The sequence below is a fragment of the Canis aureus genome, chromosome 1 (assembly GCF_053574225.1).
Source record: "Canis aureus isolate CA01 chromosome 1, VMU_Caureus_v.1.0, whole genome shotgun sequence".
NCBI classification, from domain to species: domain Eukaryota; kingdom Metazoa; phylum Chordata; class Mammalia; order Carnivora; family Canidae; genus Canis; species Canis aureus.
In genome coordinates this window covers 17,527,946-17,543,664 of record NC_135611.1, presented here as the reverse complement: position 1 = coordinate 17,543,664, position 15,719 = coordinate 17,527,946, and the positions used below count along the sequence as shown (strand labels likewise).

The 15,719-nt window shown below is 42.2% G+C and overlaps 1 protein-coding gene across 2 annotated transcripts in view; it reads left to right on the top strand.

Annotated features, from left to right (window-relative positions):
• Nucleotides 1-15,719, top strand: part of LOC144310510 (O-acyltransferase like protein-like) — a 75,021-nt gene that overhangs the window by 4,456 nt on the left and 54,846 nt on the right. For both annotated transcript variants that reach the window (XM_077891547.1, XM_077891537.1), the window contains exons 2-3: nt 14,005-14,144; nt 15,475-15,553. In XM_077891547.1, the coding sequence (XP_077747673.1) occupies nt 14,005-14,144; nt 15,475-15,553 (219 nt within the window). The remainder of the gene's footprint in view (nt 1-14,004; nt 14,145-15,474; nt 15,554-15,719) is intronic.

The following is a 15,719-nucleotide window of genomic DNA, read 5'->3' as shown; positions in this document are numbered from 1 at the left end:
TTAATTTCATTATGATTTTGAGAGAGAGAGAGAGAGATTGGAGGTGCAGAGGGACTCAAAGAGAGAATCTGAAGCAGGCTCCACGTTCAGCTCAGACCCTGACATGGGGCTCGATCCCATGACCTGGGATCATGACCTGAACAAAAATCAAGAGTCAAACCTTAACTGACTGAGTCACCGAGGTGGCCTTCACCTTTTTTCAAGACCCTAACTCCAAGGAGAGTCACAGGCTGAGATACTGAAGGTTAGGGTACCAAATAAATATTGGAGGAAATATTCAGTTCAGCCCATAACACCCTGTAAAGCCCATGTTAGACTTCTAAACTCCAGAACTATAAGGTAATAAATTTATGTTGTTCTAAGCCACAGAGTTCTGATAATTTGTTATAGCAGCTGTAGGAAACTCCTACAGATTTACACAGGAAGCTCACTTTTATGATTTTGGCCACACAGCTCAGTGACCACATGCCTATCCTTTTGTTCTATGACCACCTTCCATTCTATGCTCCCACATGTTGTTTTTCTTGCTGTGTTTTAAATATTGGCCATAATGTGGAATGATAAATTTATAGAATTTAGTGACTATGTCCTAACTGTAGCATTTAGTGAATAAATCCTTATTAATTTATAGATAAGGATGGAGATATATCCATACATCCATATATCCCATTGGGTTGTTCTATTTGGGGACTTACTCCTTTGGGCTTTGTATATGTTCTAAAATAGTGATTTCATGGGTTTTGTTCTGTCTTGTCTTTTCTCTGGAGAAAGGGCTCCTGGAAGCAAAGGCCTGTAGTTTATGCCCTTATATAAAGGCATTTGGCATAAATGCAGTTATATGTTCTACCCCTGAGCTATATCTCCATAGGCACTTGGTATATATGTACATAGTTTTAAAAAATTTATTTATTTATTTATTCATGAGAGAGAGAGAGAGAGAGAGAGAGAGAGAGGCAGAGGGAGAAGCAGGCTTTATGCAGGGAGCCCGACATGGGACTTGATCCCCAGACTCCAGGATCAGAAGGCAGGTGCTAAACTTCTGAGCCACCCAGGGATCCCCATATGTACATAATTTAATGAGCAGATGACCAGAATGCATGATAGAAACTACTAAAAGGAGATGTTGAAGTTGTGTTATGTTTCTTTGGTCCTAGGAGACACCTGATTGGCTGTTTCTGCAGATCTTTTCCCATGGCCCACCAGGTTCTCCAACATCCATTATCCTGGGATCGTATCTCTTTATAAACTTATCACACCTACCCTGAGCACATGGCTGCTTCTTGCCTCCAGGCCCTCAGCATCCCCAACCAAGTCACACAAACATCTTTGGTTTGGATTAGAATACCCAACTGGGAAGTGCTGTGGGTTTAATTGTGTCCTCCAAAAAGATATGCTGATCCCCTAACCCTGGTACCCGTGAAGGTGATCCTATTTGGAAATAGGATCTTCACGGATGGGCTCAAGTGAGGATGAGATCATGCTGGGTCACGGGGTGCCCTAAGACAATGGCTGGTGTTTTTGTAAGAGGGAAATTTATACACAGAGACCCACAGGGAGAATTGCCATATAAGGATAGAGACAGAGATCAGAGTGATGCATCTACAAGCTAAGGAACGCCAACGATTGCCAGCAACCACCAGAATTTAGGGGAGAGGCATAAACAGATTCTCCCTCAGAGTCTCCAAAAGGAACCAACCCTGCTGACCTCTTGATTTCAGACTTCTGATCTCCAGAACTGTGGCACAATACATTTCTCTCGTTATAAGCCACCCAGTTTGTGGAAATTAGGAGAGCACCATGAAAAACCCAGAAAACTATGGGCTCCCAAACACACCCTCCAGAGTAAAAAACATTTGCCTCTATTTCTGAGATGAAAAACAAAACAAACAAAATATGCAGTCTCAGGTAGGTCCTGGAACTCATTTTCTTTGGGATGTACTGGGCTCACCCACGCCCATTTCATAAAATCCACTCGGACCATTTATACCCCCATCTGCAGTAGAGGCCTTTCAGGGGATGCTGTTTATGTGGAATTAGAACTGTGCTGAGCATAGCGAGGCCCCGTGGGTTCACACGACGTCTGCATGTTCCTGCGCTTTATTCCTCAGGGATGGAATCGGGGCGGGGGGGCCTCTGGTTCCCAAGTAGTCTGCAGGGCTTTTCATTTCCTGTTTTCTCTAATCTCATAACATCCTTGAAATCTTCCCCAAGAAGCTATTTGTGCTTTAAAAATCTTTAACCCTTTAAGTCCCTGGTCCCTGTGTCAAGTTTCTCAGCCCTCCCTGACCCGGGGGGTGGGGGTGGGGGGAGGGTTACTGAGCTTCCTTCTTTGATAACTTACTCGCTTAGGCTTCATCTCTCTCTTTCTTTCTTTCCTTCCTTCCTTCCTTCCTTCCTTTATCTTTCATCTCTTGGAATGATTATTTCCTCTCTCCTCCCTGTGTGTCTCATCTTCTTTCCTGGAAGGGAAGGCCCATGGTTTATACCCTGTTTCAGGAGGCAAGCTGTAGGTAGGTGCTCACTGGGCTAGCTGGTCACTGATCCCAGCTGAGCCTTTGTTCTCGTGTTATCATTGGAGGACTGACCATCAACTTGGTTTGGATTCTCAGACGTTGCCTCTTTTCCCATCTGACTGTCAGTCTGGAGGCTGTTTTACTCAAGGCCAGCCCCTCCACTCATGCTGGAACTAGGAATAGAAAAAATGCTTAAACAAATAAAATCTTTTAATAGAGAAAGGGTGACACAGTGGCATCCACTGACATCTCTGGATTAGCTGAATTTCAGACACATCCATGCTGTGGTAGATTGAAACACAGCCACGCAAGTGATTTCAACATTCTCATTCCTGAGACCTGTGAATGTTACCTCATATGGAAACAAGATTTTGCCCGTGAGATTAAGTTAAAGATCTTGAGATCTTGAGGAGAGATTATCCTGGATTATCCAGATGAGCCCTAAATGCAATCACATGTACCCTTAGAAGTGGGAGGCACAGGGAGATTTGACACACAGAGGAGTAGGTGATACAGCCACAGAGGCAGACATTAGAGTGATGTGGCCACAAGCCAAGGGGTGCCAGCAGTCGTTAGAAGCTGGAAGGGACAGGGACGCCTGGGTGGCTCAGCAGTTGAGCATCTGCCTTCACCTCAGGGCGTTATCCTGGAATCCCGGAATTGAGTCCCACATCAGACTCCCTGCATGGAGCCTGCTTCTCCCTCTGCCTGTGTCTCTTCCTCCCTCTCTGTGTGTCTCTTCATGAATAAATGGATAAAATCTTAAAAAAAAAAAAAAAAAAAAGGCTGGAAAGGGCAAAAAATGGGTTTTCTCGGGGATCCTCCAGAAGGAGTGCAACTCTGCTGACATCTCGATTTCTGCCCAGTGATACTGATTTTGGACTTCTGGCCTCCAAAATTGTGAGAGAACAAATACCTGTGGTTTTAAGCCACCAATTTTGTAGGAATTTGTAATAGTCACAGAAAACGAATATACCTGCTATTTTTATTCTCCGAGTCCAAGATTAATAGTTGACCAGACACAAGGGGGACTACCAGAAGGTGTTTGTAAAAAGCTGCTTTAGGAACTTTGGATATCAAATTGATTAACACCTTCAGATCTCTTTCTTACTACCAAGGAGGTCTCTGGCAACAGAGGGCTAGTATTTTATGTGTATGCCTTGTATCATCCTCTATAGTGCAAGGAGTATTCAATTCTAGTTTTTAAAATTCTCCAGTGTAACACAGTGATCTGGTGGGTGCATAATAAATATTTGCTGTTAATGCTGTAGATGATAATTTCAGAATTTATTTGTGGTTTGGCATTCTAGAAGCTTCTGCTGCCTTCAGCTTCATGGTATAAGTGCATTCATATTTTAAAATATAAGACCACTGGACCAGGGTCTTTCTTTCCTCCTTTCAAACTCAGAAATTAATCAGCTCTATATTTTAATATCTGCATATCATCACCACCATGTGAGAAAGCAAATCTGTCTGCCAATTAGCATTTCCAAGAATGGAAACGAGTTGTTTTTCATCTTTTGGAGATGAAAATTTGAAACAACTGCCATGTGATTTGAAGTAGCAGGTGGGATTAATCATTAGTTTATCCTTTGCCTCCCTCCCAAGACAATCACTTTGTATTTTTATTTGGATGGTGCCTATGGCCCAGCATCTCAGCTTCCTGACAAAAACCAATTAAGCAGGAGGCAGGGAAAGGGCAACTTGTCCGATTGAGTTCATAATCAGAAAGGAAGCAAATGCAATTGGAAATTTGCATAGCATTCAAAATAACCTCAGCCAGAAAGCCATAAATCCAATGAGTTTACAAAGCAGAACCCCAACAAGAAAAAAAAAAGGCGGAATTTGATCTTTTCAACTGAATAATTAGGTACCCCTCTCTATTAATCCTTTAGAGTTTTATGTAAGGGTAAAGTCAGGCTTGGTATCGGCATCTCTCTTGTTTTAATCTCCTTGGACTCTTATTAGTTCCAGTTCCTTAAACTTCCAGCTACAGTGTTTGAGATACTCAGTGATAGAGAATGAAACCAGGGAATCATTTAGCTTATCTCTAATAAATACATCCAATATTAAAAAATTATTGCTGATTTTCTTGACACATGGAGGACTTCAAAATATATTCACGGAGCTGGATTTTTGGCATTTAAATTTTATTTTTTGAAAGTTTAATTCATCTCAGCAAATGTTTTTTTGAACTCCTCCTCTGAGATATCCATTAGTGGAAACACAACCCTTCCCTCGCATGGGAGACAGACAGGTGAACCATTACACGCCTTTTAGTGTGATACACCAAGCAAGGGTCTAGACTCCATCCCAGGGGAGACCACCTTTCTGCCAAGACCCAAAGGATGATTCAGCATTTGCCAGGCAGACAGGAAGGAAGGGCATTCCAGGCAGAAAAACAGACAAGTGCAGGCCTGGTGAGTTCTGTATAATGGAGCAGAGGAAATGGGTGTGGGTGTGGGAGGATGAGCCTGGAGAGGCAGGTTAGGTCATGAAGGGCCTTTTAAACCACCCTGAGGAGTCTGGAATTAATCCTAAAGATCAGAGCCATCCAGCCTGGCTGCACAGAGTATCACCTGGGAAAATTTAAAAATTAATGCCCAGTTAATGCCCAAGCCACACTCGGAGCTCATTCTTTGTGAGGGTGAAGCCTGGGTCTTAGTATTTTTTAAAGATACCGCAGGAGATTCCAGTGTCTATGCAGGCTTCAGAATCCCAGCTCTGGAGAAGAGGTCTGCAGTATCCCCCTGAATGACCAGATAGTAAATATTTCCCTTTTGTGGGAAGCCTTTGTTGCAGCTACTGAACCCTGCCTGTATCTCTAGAAAGCAGTGTTAACAACGTGGAAACATGCAAGATGCTGTATTCCTATAAAAGTTTACTTACAAAAACAGGACCACAGTGTGCCAGCTCCTAACTCTACATAATGAAATACCACTGAAGAATTTAAAAAATATATATATATTGATTAAAATTTTTAAAACATATTTTATTGTTTATATATCATATTTACTAAATAATATATGAATCTATTCTCGCTGTAAAGGAATCAAAAAAATACAGACCATTTTTTTAAAGATTTTTATTTATTTATTTGAGATAGAAAGCATGAGCAGGGGGAAAGGCAGAGGGAGAAGGAGGGGGAGAAGCAGACTCCCCCCTCAGTAGGGAGCCTGAGGTGGGGCTCGATCCCAGGACTCTGAGAAAATGGCCTGAGCCGAAGGCAGATACTTAACTGACTGAGCCACCCAGGTACCCCTAGTACAGACCAAGTTTAAGCAGTTTCTTGTTCCCTTATTTAATTCTCAGTCCCCAGCTGTTATCAATAGGTATCTATCCTTCTAGAACTTTCTAGAACCTTCTCCTTGTATTTTTGGGTCTATATATCTACTAGGAAGATATCATATTGTTTTGTAAAATTAAAAAGTATTTTTTAAAAGATGAGATTATTTGAGAGAGAGAGCATGCGAGCAGGGAGTGGGGCAAAGGAAGAAGGGTAGAGAGAGAATCCTCAAGCAGACTCTCCACTGAGCATAGAGCCCAACATGGGACTCCATCTCATGACCCTAAGATCATGACCAGAGAGAGGTGAAATCAGGAGTTGACCACTTAACCAACTAAGCCACCCAGGTGCCCCTACATTTATTGTTCCTGAACTTTTTCCCATCAGAATAGTATCTCTTGGAGCATTTCCTATAGCAACAAATAGAGATCTATCTTATTTTAGTTGTTGCAGAGCATTATAAAATATGAAAGTACCATACATAGTTCATTGCACCTTTGCTTGACAGAGCAAATTGAAATTTGAAATTTCTGACATTAAACAGTTCTTGTCCCACAAAATGGACTTTTCATATGGTCCAACCTAATAGTTTGTGTCTATCTTTTCTTTGCCTTTATGGACATTACTGCCACAACCATCTTGCAGTTGCATGCTCGTATGTGTTTCCCTGGGGCAGATCCTGAGCTGCTGAATCATTTGCTGGATCAGCTTGCTGGATCACTGGGGCTATCAGTTAGGAAGGAGTCTTTGGTTCAACCACAGATGCCAACTCTGAGAAGTGTCAGCAAAAAGGGGAGTTTATTGGCAGACCACGAGGCAGCTCACAGGATGATGAGGAAGCCCAATGACCTGCTGAGCTCAGAACTGTGCCAATACTTACCATGGCCGTGCCCAGTCTGCAGCCTCCCAGCCGACCACTGGTAGATGAACAAAGCCCAAGCTTTGCCTTGGGCCTTGACTTTACTCCACACTAGCGCCGGTTGACCTCATGTCACAGGGAATGGGAGGGTAGAGTGACAGCAGCTACCAGGGACCCCACTGGCTACTAGTGACAGGAAAGAGCACTTTGATTGTCAAGACTGTACACAGGGAATCCCTGGGTGGCGCAGCGGTTTGGCGCCTGCCTTTGGCCCAGGGCGCGATCCTGGAGATCCGGGGTCGAATCCCACATCGGACTCCCAGTGCATGGAGCCTGCTTCTCCCTCTGCCTATGTCTCTGCCTCTCTCTCTCTCTCTCTATGACTATCATAAATAAAAAAAAAAGGGATCCCTGGGTGGCGCAGCGGGTTAGCGCCTGCCTTTGGCCCGGGGCGCGATCCTGGAGACCCGGGATCGAATCCCGCGTCGGGCTCCCTGCATGGAGCCTGCTTCTCTCTCTGCCTCTCTCTCTCTCTGTGTGACTATCATGAATAAATAAATAAAATCTTTAAAAAAAAAAAAAAAAGTGTACACAGTAGGGGAGTGGTAATTGTCCAAGCACCTAGTTGCTGTTAGCGGGGAGGATAGCTTCTAGGAGGCCAAACTGATAGAACTAATTCTTCATATTATTACTAACATTTAATTCCGTCAACCTTATAAATTTTTAAGCCATCAGATGGGTAGAAAAGAATGGTGTCTAATTGTGGTTTGCTGGTGAGACTGAACAACTTTCTCATGTTTTTTGGTCACTGGGATTTCCTTCTCCAAGAGTTGCCTGTTCATATCCTTTGCAGATTTTAAGTTAGCTTCTTTGACTTTTAAAAAATAATTGATTTGTAAGGGTTCTTTATATAATCTGAATACAACACTTTGTCCAAGTTATTGATACGGTAAATATGTCCTCTTTTCTGAAAGTTACCTTTTAACTTTATTCTTAGTGTCTGGAAACAATTGTGACGAGGGACGGGACATGGTCAGTCTTGTAATTCAGATAGTTTAGCTTAAAAGATGATTGCTGGCTACAGATGACCAGATGGATGCCAGCTCTAAAATTCGGAGTGGTCAGAGATTAGAGAGGGGGGAATAAGGGAGGGTCAGCTATTGTCATTATAGCAACAACCTGGAATAGTTAGAATCATTTAAAGAGGCCAGTGATAACAGACACCTGCTGGCTCAGCCCAAGTGGCTTGAGCAGCAGAGCTGGCCAGAAGAGTCGGGAGCTCCTGGCGAAAGCCTGGATTGCTCATCAAGGACTATTTGCCCAGTTCTGGCTAGGAGATTTTTAAAGTAATGTATAGGTTGTTTTTTTTTTTTGTTTTTTTTTGTTTTTTTAAAGCACAGCATGGTAAGCAAGATAGAGTTCCTTCAATTTGATTCTTAGGTTAACTCTCAGAAACCCAATTATTAGTAAAGACAAAGGCAGAAATGCAAGAAGAGGTGCATAATTTGCCAAGCTGTAGGTGGGGTTTTATTCCCCACTCATCCTAAGGAATATCATTATCTTCAGTTATATATATAAGAACTTATATAATTGACAAAAACAGAGTATTTTGGGGTACTTCGGAGGGCGAGAGTCTATGGGTTCAGGTCAAGATGGATTTGAATACACGGCTCTGATCCTTACTAGCTAAACACCCAGCTCTAATTCTTGTGAGCAGTTAAGAAGGGGCAGATTCATGTTGTTGTTTACATCTTTTGCCTCAGTTTATAAATCTGTAAAATGGACAGGAAAATGATTACTCATAATCTCATTGGATTGTGTGCAGGGTAAATGAGAAAATGCACAGAAGGCATTCAAAACAGCGCCTGGCACATAATAGGCTCCATATGTTGATTATTGTTGGCATAATGTGAGGATTATAAAATACCAAGTAATTTTAAGGGAAAGTGATTAACTGAATCCTATTAATCAAGCTTAAAAGAAAATCCAACTATATCATATTTACTATATTCTTGAAGCTAATGACTATGAATTGAACAAATATGAAGCTGAATTATTGGAACAGATATGTCATCAAAGATTTAAAATAAACACAGTAGGGGCACCTGGATGGCTCAGTCAGTTGAGCATCTTACTCTTGATTTCCACTCTGGTCATGATCTCATGATCAAGAGATTGAGCCCCGCATTGAGCTCTGTGCTCAGAGGGGAGTCTGCTTGGGATTCTCTTCATCTCCTTCTCCCTCTGCCTCCCTCTTCTTTCTTTCTCAAATAAATAAATAAATCTTAAAAAAAAACACGAACACAATAAATATAATCAGAGCTAATGAAGAATACTGGTAATATAAAATATGAATAAGAAATCATAAAGTCAAGGGCTGCCTGGGTGGCTCAGCTGGTTAAGTATCTGACTCTTGATTTCAGTGCAGGTCATGATCTCAGGGTGCTGGGATCGAGCCCTGCATGGGGCTCCCTGCTCAATGGGGAGCCTCCTTTAAGATTCTCTCCCTGGCCATCTGCTCCTTCCCCCACTCACGTGCAAATTCTCTCAAATAAATAAATAAATAAATAAATAAATAAATAAATCGATCTTTTTTTAAAAAAAAGGATCATAAAATCAAGAGGGACTATTAGAGTAACAATAGTTGAAATAGATAAATAGCACAATAGATGGGATAAATAGTAAGGTACATTGAGGCCAAGGAACACCAGGAGTTGGATGATCCATTTAAGACGACTCTCAAAATGTAGCCAGAGGGGATAATGAGTTGGGAAACAAAACACTAAGAGATTTTGAGATCAGAAATGCCATCAGAAGGAGAAATGTAACAAAACAAGCAGAAGGAAGGAAATGTTTAACAAATAATAGCAATATTTTCTCCAGAATTAGAAGATAAAAAATGTCAGACTGTAATGGTTTACAGATCGCCAAACCAGACTGATAAGGAAAATTCACATCAGCGTACACATCAGGACAGACCTAGAATTGAGAACATGAGAAACAATGAGGAAATTGTGAAAATTTCCAGAAAGAAAGATAATCAGGTACTTGACTTTGAAATGACAAAAGCAGAGCTAAAAGAGAAACCCTACATGTATGGAAACCGAGTAACATGTTACTAGAGAGCCCTTGGGTCACAAAAAGACACCATAGTGGAAGATTAAAAACAAACATGTTTACAAAACACTTAGAACACTGAATGACCATGAAAACCCCAGGTTTCAAAATTAAAAACTCTGAAAAGGTAAAAGCCGCTCAACACTTACTTTTTAAAATACCTTTTTATTTTTTTTTATTTTTTATTTTGTTTAATTTTTATTTATTTATGATAGTCAAAGAGAGAGAGAGAGGCAGAGACACAGGCAGAGGGAGAAGCAGGCTCCATGCACCGGGAGCCCGATGTGGGATTCGATCCTTGGTCTCCAGGATCGCGCCCTGGGCCAAAGACAGGTGCCAAACCGCTGCGCCACCCAGGGATCCCTAAAATACTTTTTTATTTATTTATTTATTTATTTATTTATTTATTTATTTATTTATTTATTTATTTATTTTTAAAAGATTTTATTTATTCATAGAGATGCAGAGAGAGAGAAAGAGGCAGAGACACAGGCAGAGGGAGAAGCAGGCTCCATGCAGAGAGCCCGACTTGGGACTCGATCCAGGGTCTCCAGATCACGCCCTGAGCTGCAGGCGGCGCTAAACCGCCGCGCCACCAGGGCTGCCCTACCTTTTTATTTTTAAAGAATGATAGATTTACAGGAAGTTGCAAAAATCGTATAGAAGAATATCAGTTGTGCCTTGATTTATTTTAGGCTTTAATTTTTGGAGGTGACTGAGTGACAACATGAAGAGGTCAATGCCATTGGAAGATTTTTATTACTTATATTTCCCAAGGTGGGGGCATACCATGCGTGTCGAGGGACCATGTGGGGAAGCATTTGCTCTAAGAATTGGGTAACCGTAGGAAGGGTAGTCTCTCCCCAGCCAGGGAGGCAACAAATGTCAGAGCATCACAAATACAAAAAATAAGAAAATGTGGTTAATTCAAAAACTGGCCCCGTGATAAAAGGATGCCAAGGGAAAAAATACAGAATCTAGGAAAACATGGAATAAGAGGGGCCCCATGTCTTTCCTCCAGTTCTTCCCAATGGTTGCTTCGAACGTTATTATAGTACAATATAAAAAAAAATTGCCACGGGAACCATGTGTGTGGATAGCTCTGTCATTTGAGCACATGTGCAGATTGTGTGACCCACACCACAGTCAGGGCACCGAACTATCTATCACCACGAAGATCTCCTTCATGTTGCTGATGTGTGTAACCCCTCCTTCTACTATTACCAACTCTTAGCAACCAGTATTAATTATGGTTGTTCCAGAAACTACGAAGTATGAAAGCTGCCCAATGCACTTTATAAATTTGATTATAATTTCAATTCCAAAACTAGAAAAGGGGGGGGGAAGTGGTATAAGAATTGACGAGGAAGAAATAAGATTGTGAAACTAATAAGAATGTTCAGCAAATGTGCCAGATGCCAGAACCCATTACAAAAATCAATGGCATTTTTCCACACCAGCGACAATCGATTGGAAAATATAATTGAAAATAGAACATCAAGGAAAACAACCAACTATACACCATCTAGGAATTGTTTATACAATCTGTTTTAAGATTACCAAGGAAAGATGTAAAATTTCATGTTAGAACACATAAGAGGACTGGAGTAAATTGCATGACACCCAATGATGCCTTAATACAAAAATGGTGTCAACTTACCCCCACATCATCTATAAATTTGAAGCAATTTCAATCAGTATTCTAGTTAGATGTTTCAAGGAGCTCAATACACTTTTTCTGATATTTTCTGAATACAAAGTTTCCGAAATTTGTATGAATGCTTAATGGCCTACAAATTAGCTCAACTTTGAAAAGAAGACTAAAGGCAGATACGTAACATACTACAAATCCATATTAACAAAAACCATATGGTTCTGGTTTTGGAACCAGGACTGGTGTCCAAGACAGGTGACCTTTGCAGTTACACAAGGCCCCACGCATAAAAGAGTCCCATGCTTGCTTTAGGTATAATTTGTTGTCACCATCTCGACATTCTTAATAATTTTTAAACCGGAAGCCCTGCATTTTCATTCTGCATTAGCCCTAACAATTACGTAGCCAGACTTGAGCAGAACAAAGATTGTTGAAAGCCTGGAACAGAGAGTGCAGACTTGGAAGAATGGATTTCTGTCCAACAGAGGACGCCATGGGTAAGGAACCTGCAGATGAGTCTGAATGTTTTCAGTGACTCGTGTAGACAAGGACAAGTAGATAGAGTAAGAAGGAGCTCTTACACATCAAAGAGCAAATCTATTAAAAATGGGCCAAGGATACAAATAGTACTTCACATTAGACAAGACTTAAATGGGTGGCTGACAAACAAAAATATCCCAATTTCTTTATATTAGAGACATGAAAATCAAAACAACAACTGGATAGCATTTAATTTTAATTTTTTAGAATGATTTTATTTTTTTATTAGAGGGAGCATCAGTGAAGGGAGGGGCAGAGGCAGAGGGAGAAGGAGAAGCAGATTCCCCGCTGAGCAGGGAGCCCAATGTGATGCAGGAATTGATCCCAGGACCCTGAGATCATGACCTGAGATGAAATCAGATGCTTAACTGCCTGAGCCACCCAGGTACCCCCGGATAACATTTTAGCTATCTTCCCCCCCGCCCCACCAACACACTCTACACTCAACATGGATCTTTAACTCATGACCCTGAGATCAAGAATCATATGCTCAAGAGCTAAAGCCTCGCATAGGTCTGTATGGGGACACTCTGGGTGTTTCTGTGGGTTAGAGGTCATCTCTGTCACCCAGGGAATAGCTAAGTCTAAGATTCCTTTTTTTTTTAAGATTGATTTATTTATTTATTTATTTATTTATTTATTTATTTATATGATAGACACAGAGAGAGAGAGAGAGAGGCAGAGACACAGGAGGAAGGAGAAGCAGACTCCATGCCGGGAGCCTGATGTGGGACTCGAATCCGGGACTCCAGGATCGCGCCCTGGTCAAAGGCAGGTGCCAAACCGCTGAGCCACCTAGGGATCCCCTAAGTCTAAGATTCTGATGAATTAGTACAGGTAGTTAGAAGGTCTGGACTGTGAGAGCACAGTAACACCATAAATATAACATGAATAATACTACAAACATAGCACTGAGTGATATAAAATCCTTTATATGAATTATAAATTCACTTACACAAAACAAGAACACCTATGAATGAGAGGACAGACATCAAATGTATGGGGTGGGGGTAGTGATGAAGGGAGAGAGGAAGGGAGAGATGAAGAAAAATGAAAGAAATTAATTATTTAAACCGAAGGGCACAAGGACATAAATGAGCACAAAGCAAACAAGAAGGGATTTGCTGGACCAGAGTGAAAAGTGCCATTATCAGTAGAGCCTGATGACTGCTCTGCTCCTGAGGGTTTAAAAAAAATAGGGGTGCCCCGGTGGCTCAGTTGGTTAAGTGTCTGCCTTTGGCTCAGGTCACGACCCTGGGGTCCTGGGATCGAGCCCTACATTGGGCTCCCAGCTCAGGGGGGAGTCTGCTTCTCCCTCTCCCTCTCCTCCTCCCCCTGCTTGTGCTTTCTTTCTCTCTCTCTCTCAAATAAATAAATAAATAAATAAACAAATAAATAGTCTAAAATAAGTTCCCATAAAACTGGATAAAAAAAATGTTAAAGACTGTGTATTTTCTCCTGGCTATATGGAGGAGAAAGAAAATCTACCAAGTTTTATTCCTGCATCTTTTTTTTACTCCCTCAAAGCATTTATTTATTTTTTTTATAAATTCATTTTTTTCTTTTTTAAAAAGGTTTTATTTATTTTCTTGACAGAAAGAGAGAGACAGAGAACATCAGGAGGGGGAGCAGCAGAGGGAGAGGGAGAAGCAGACTCCCCCATGGAGCAGGGAGCCTGATGTGGGACTTGACCCCAGGGCCCCGGGATCATGACCTGAGCTGAAGGCTGACACTTAGACCCCCTGAGCCACCCAGGCGCCCACATTTATTATTTAAAAGAATTCAAATTCCTAAGTTTTTCCCCCAGCAACAGACCATGCAACCGAATCGAGAACATACATCATCGTTCTCCCTCAGTGACGACAGGGGCTGCGGATCCAAGATGCAGCCTCTAAGGATGGCCTCTGAATGCACCTGCCTCTCTGCGGTCAGCTCAGACCGAGTGCTTGCGAAGGTGGAACCGAGGGCCTATAAATTCATCTGAAAGTAACACCACAAAGCTAACCTCGCCTACTTCTTTTGCTTTGAAATTCAGTGTATGACTCCGCTGGGAAGCTTGGGAGCAATGTTCTTAACGGAAATGTGGACAGGCTGGGATCCTACAGCGAATGCCTCTCCAGCCGGGCTCCCTCGGGGAGTTTCCAAGGGCAGTACTGCAAGCTTCGTTTCCTGCAGGTGAGCTTGGGGGGTCTGCACGCATGCTCTCAGAGGACAACTGAACTTCATGATAGGGAGCCCCATACAACACCATCAGTTGCTTTTCTTAATAAAAAAAGCCCCAAAACTATTAAGATGTTTTGCAGAAAGTTAAAACTAAATTGCAAACAGCTGCACTTGCATGTTCTGAGTGTGGAACGTTCTAAGGGGCAGTTGTCCACAAACCGCATAGGCCTTCAGACATTCTTCCCGCCACAGTGTATGGGGCAAGACTTCTGGACAACCTTCATGCGGAATCCAAGGGCAAGTCCCAGCCCATGTCTCTGGGCATTAACTCCTGACTCACCATCTGTTTTTGGAAATACCAAAAGGAGGCCGGCCTTCCCATTACCTAAAATCTTGTCCCAGAAACAGAGCTCTGAGCTAAGAATTTGAGGTTATTTTAGCAGATGGGCCAGAACTTCTATGAAAACATCCCTACATCTGACTGAGGTCTGTGACTGAGGTCACAGGGCTCACCAGCTCCAAAGCACGTTAATTCTTCTGCTGCTGAAAAATAAAACCGGGAACAACATGGCCTCCTGTCAAATACAAAAATAGATTTTATGATGTCACACGACACAAACAAAAAAATAACAGGCTGGCTAAAAACAGCCATATAAAAGAGCTATAAGAAATCCAAGCTCTAATGCTGTAGAACGGTCTTGCACTGGTTACTAATTAGAGAGAAAGAAATTAGCACCCAGCTCCCCTTATCCCACTGAGGGTGATGACTTGAGGGTTTGATCAGAGGGTACAAATGTCATATCTTATTTTTGAAGCAGATTAATGGTTTTGATGTCAGGCCAAAAGGTCAGGCATAGGCAGTCATATAAGTTACACGTTTAGAAGAAGCATTCTGGAAATGCTTTAGTTGTGATTTGATCTTTTCTTGATTGGGACGGGCCTTCAAGTCATGGGCTTGATTGATTAGCAAAATCTTTGCTTGGTATGTTGTGTCCAAAGAAATTGCAACTTGGCGATTCTGTTGAAAACTGTAGGACTGTCGGACCTTACCGTGACCTGTCCTGTGGGGGACAGGTTCTCCCGGGCAGATTGTCCCACGAAGCAGGGGGGTGGCTTTTTAGGTAATCTGCGTACTTTGATTTAAATATGAGCGCAGCATCTGATCCTCTGTGAATTTACTCAAACCACTCTGTGATGGGAAAGCCATCTCCCAGATGTCAGCAAACTTCCTTCAGTCCCCTTCTCTCCTCACCCCAATCTTAATTCTCGGGCAGCGCTCAACAGCGGCCTTAGAGGTGACGGTGCACGTAGGCTGAGCACGTTGTGACATTGCGTTTTCCAGGATGGAACCGAATACAGCGTGGGCGTGTGTGTCCCTGATTCTTGCACTGAAGAGGATGTGACCGTGATGTCCCAGTTGGGTAGGTCTGAAAGATACCCGGGGAAACTATGGTCGCAGCGTTAAAGTTTGAAAGGCACCCCCCGCCCCCCAACTCCTTGGAGCCAGGAAAGGCCATTCCTTCAGGAATGTGCCAACCTTTCATCCTGTTCAGTCCAAGAAATGGAGAATAATGGCTTTTGGGGGAT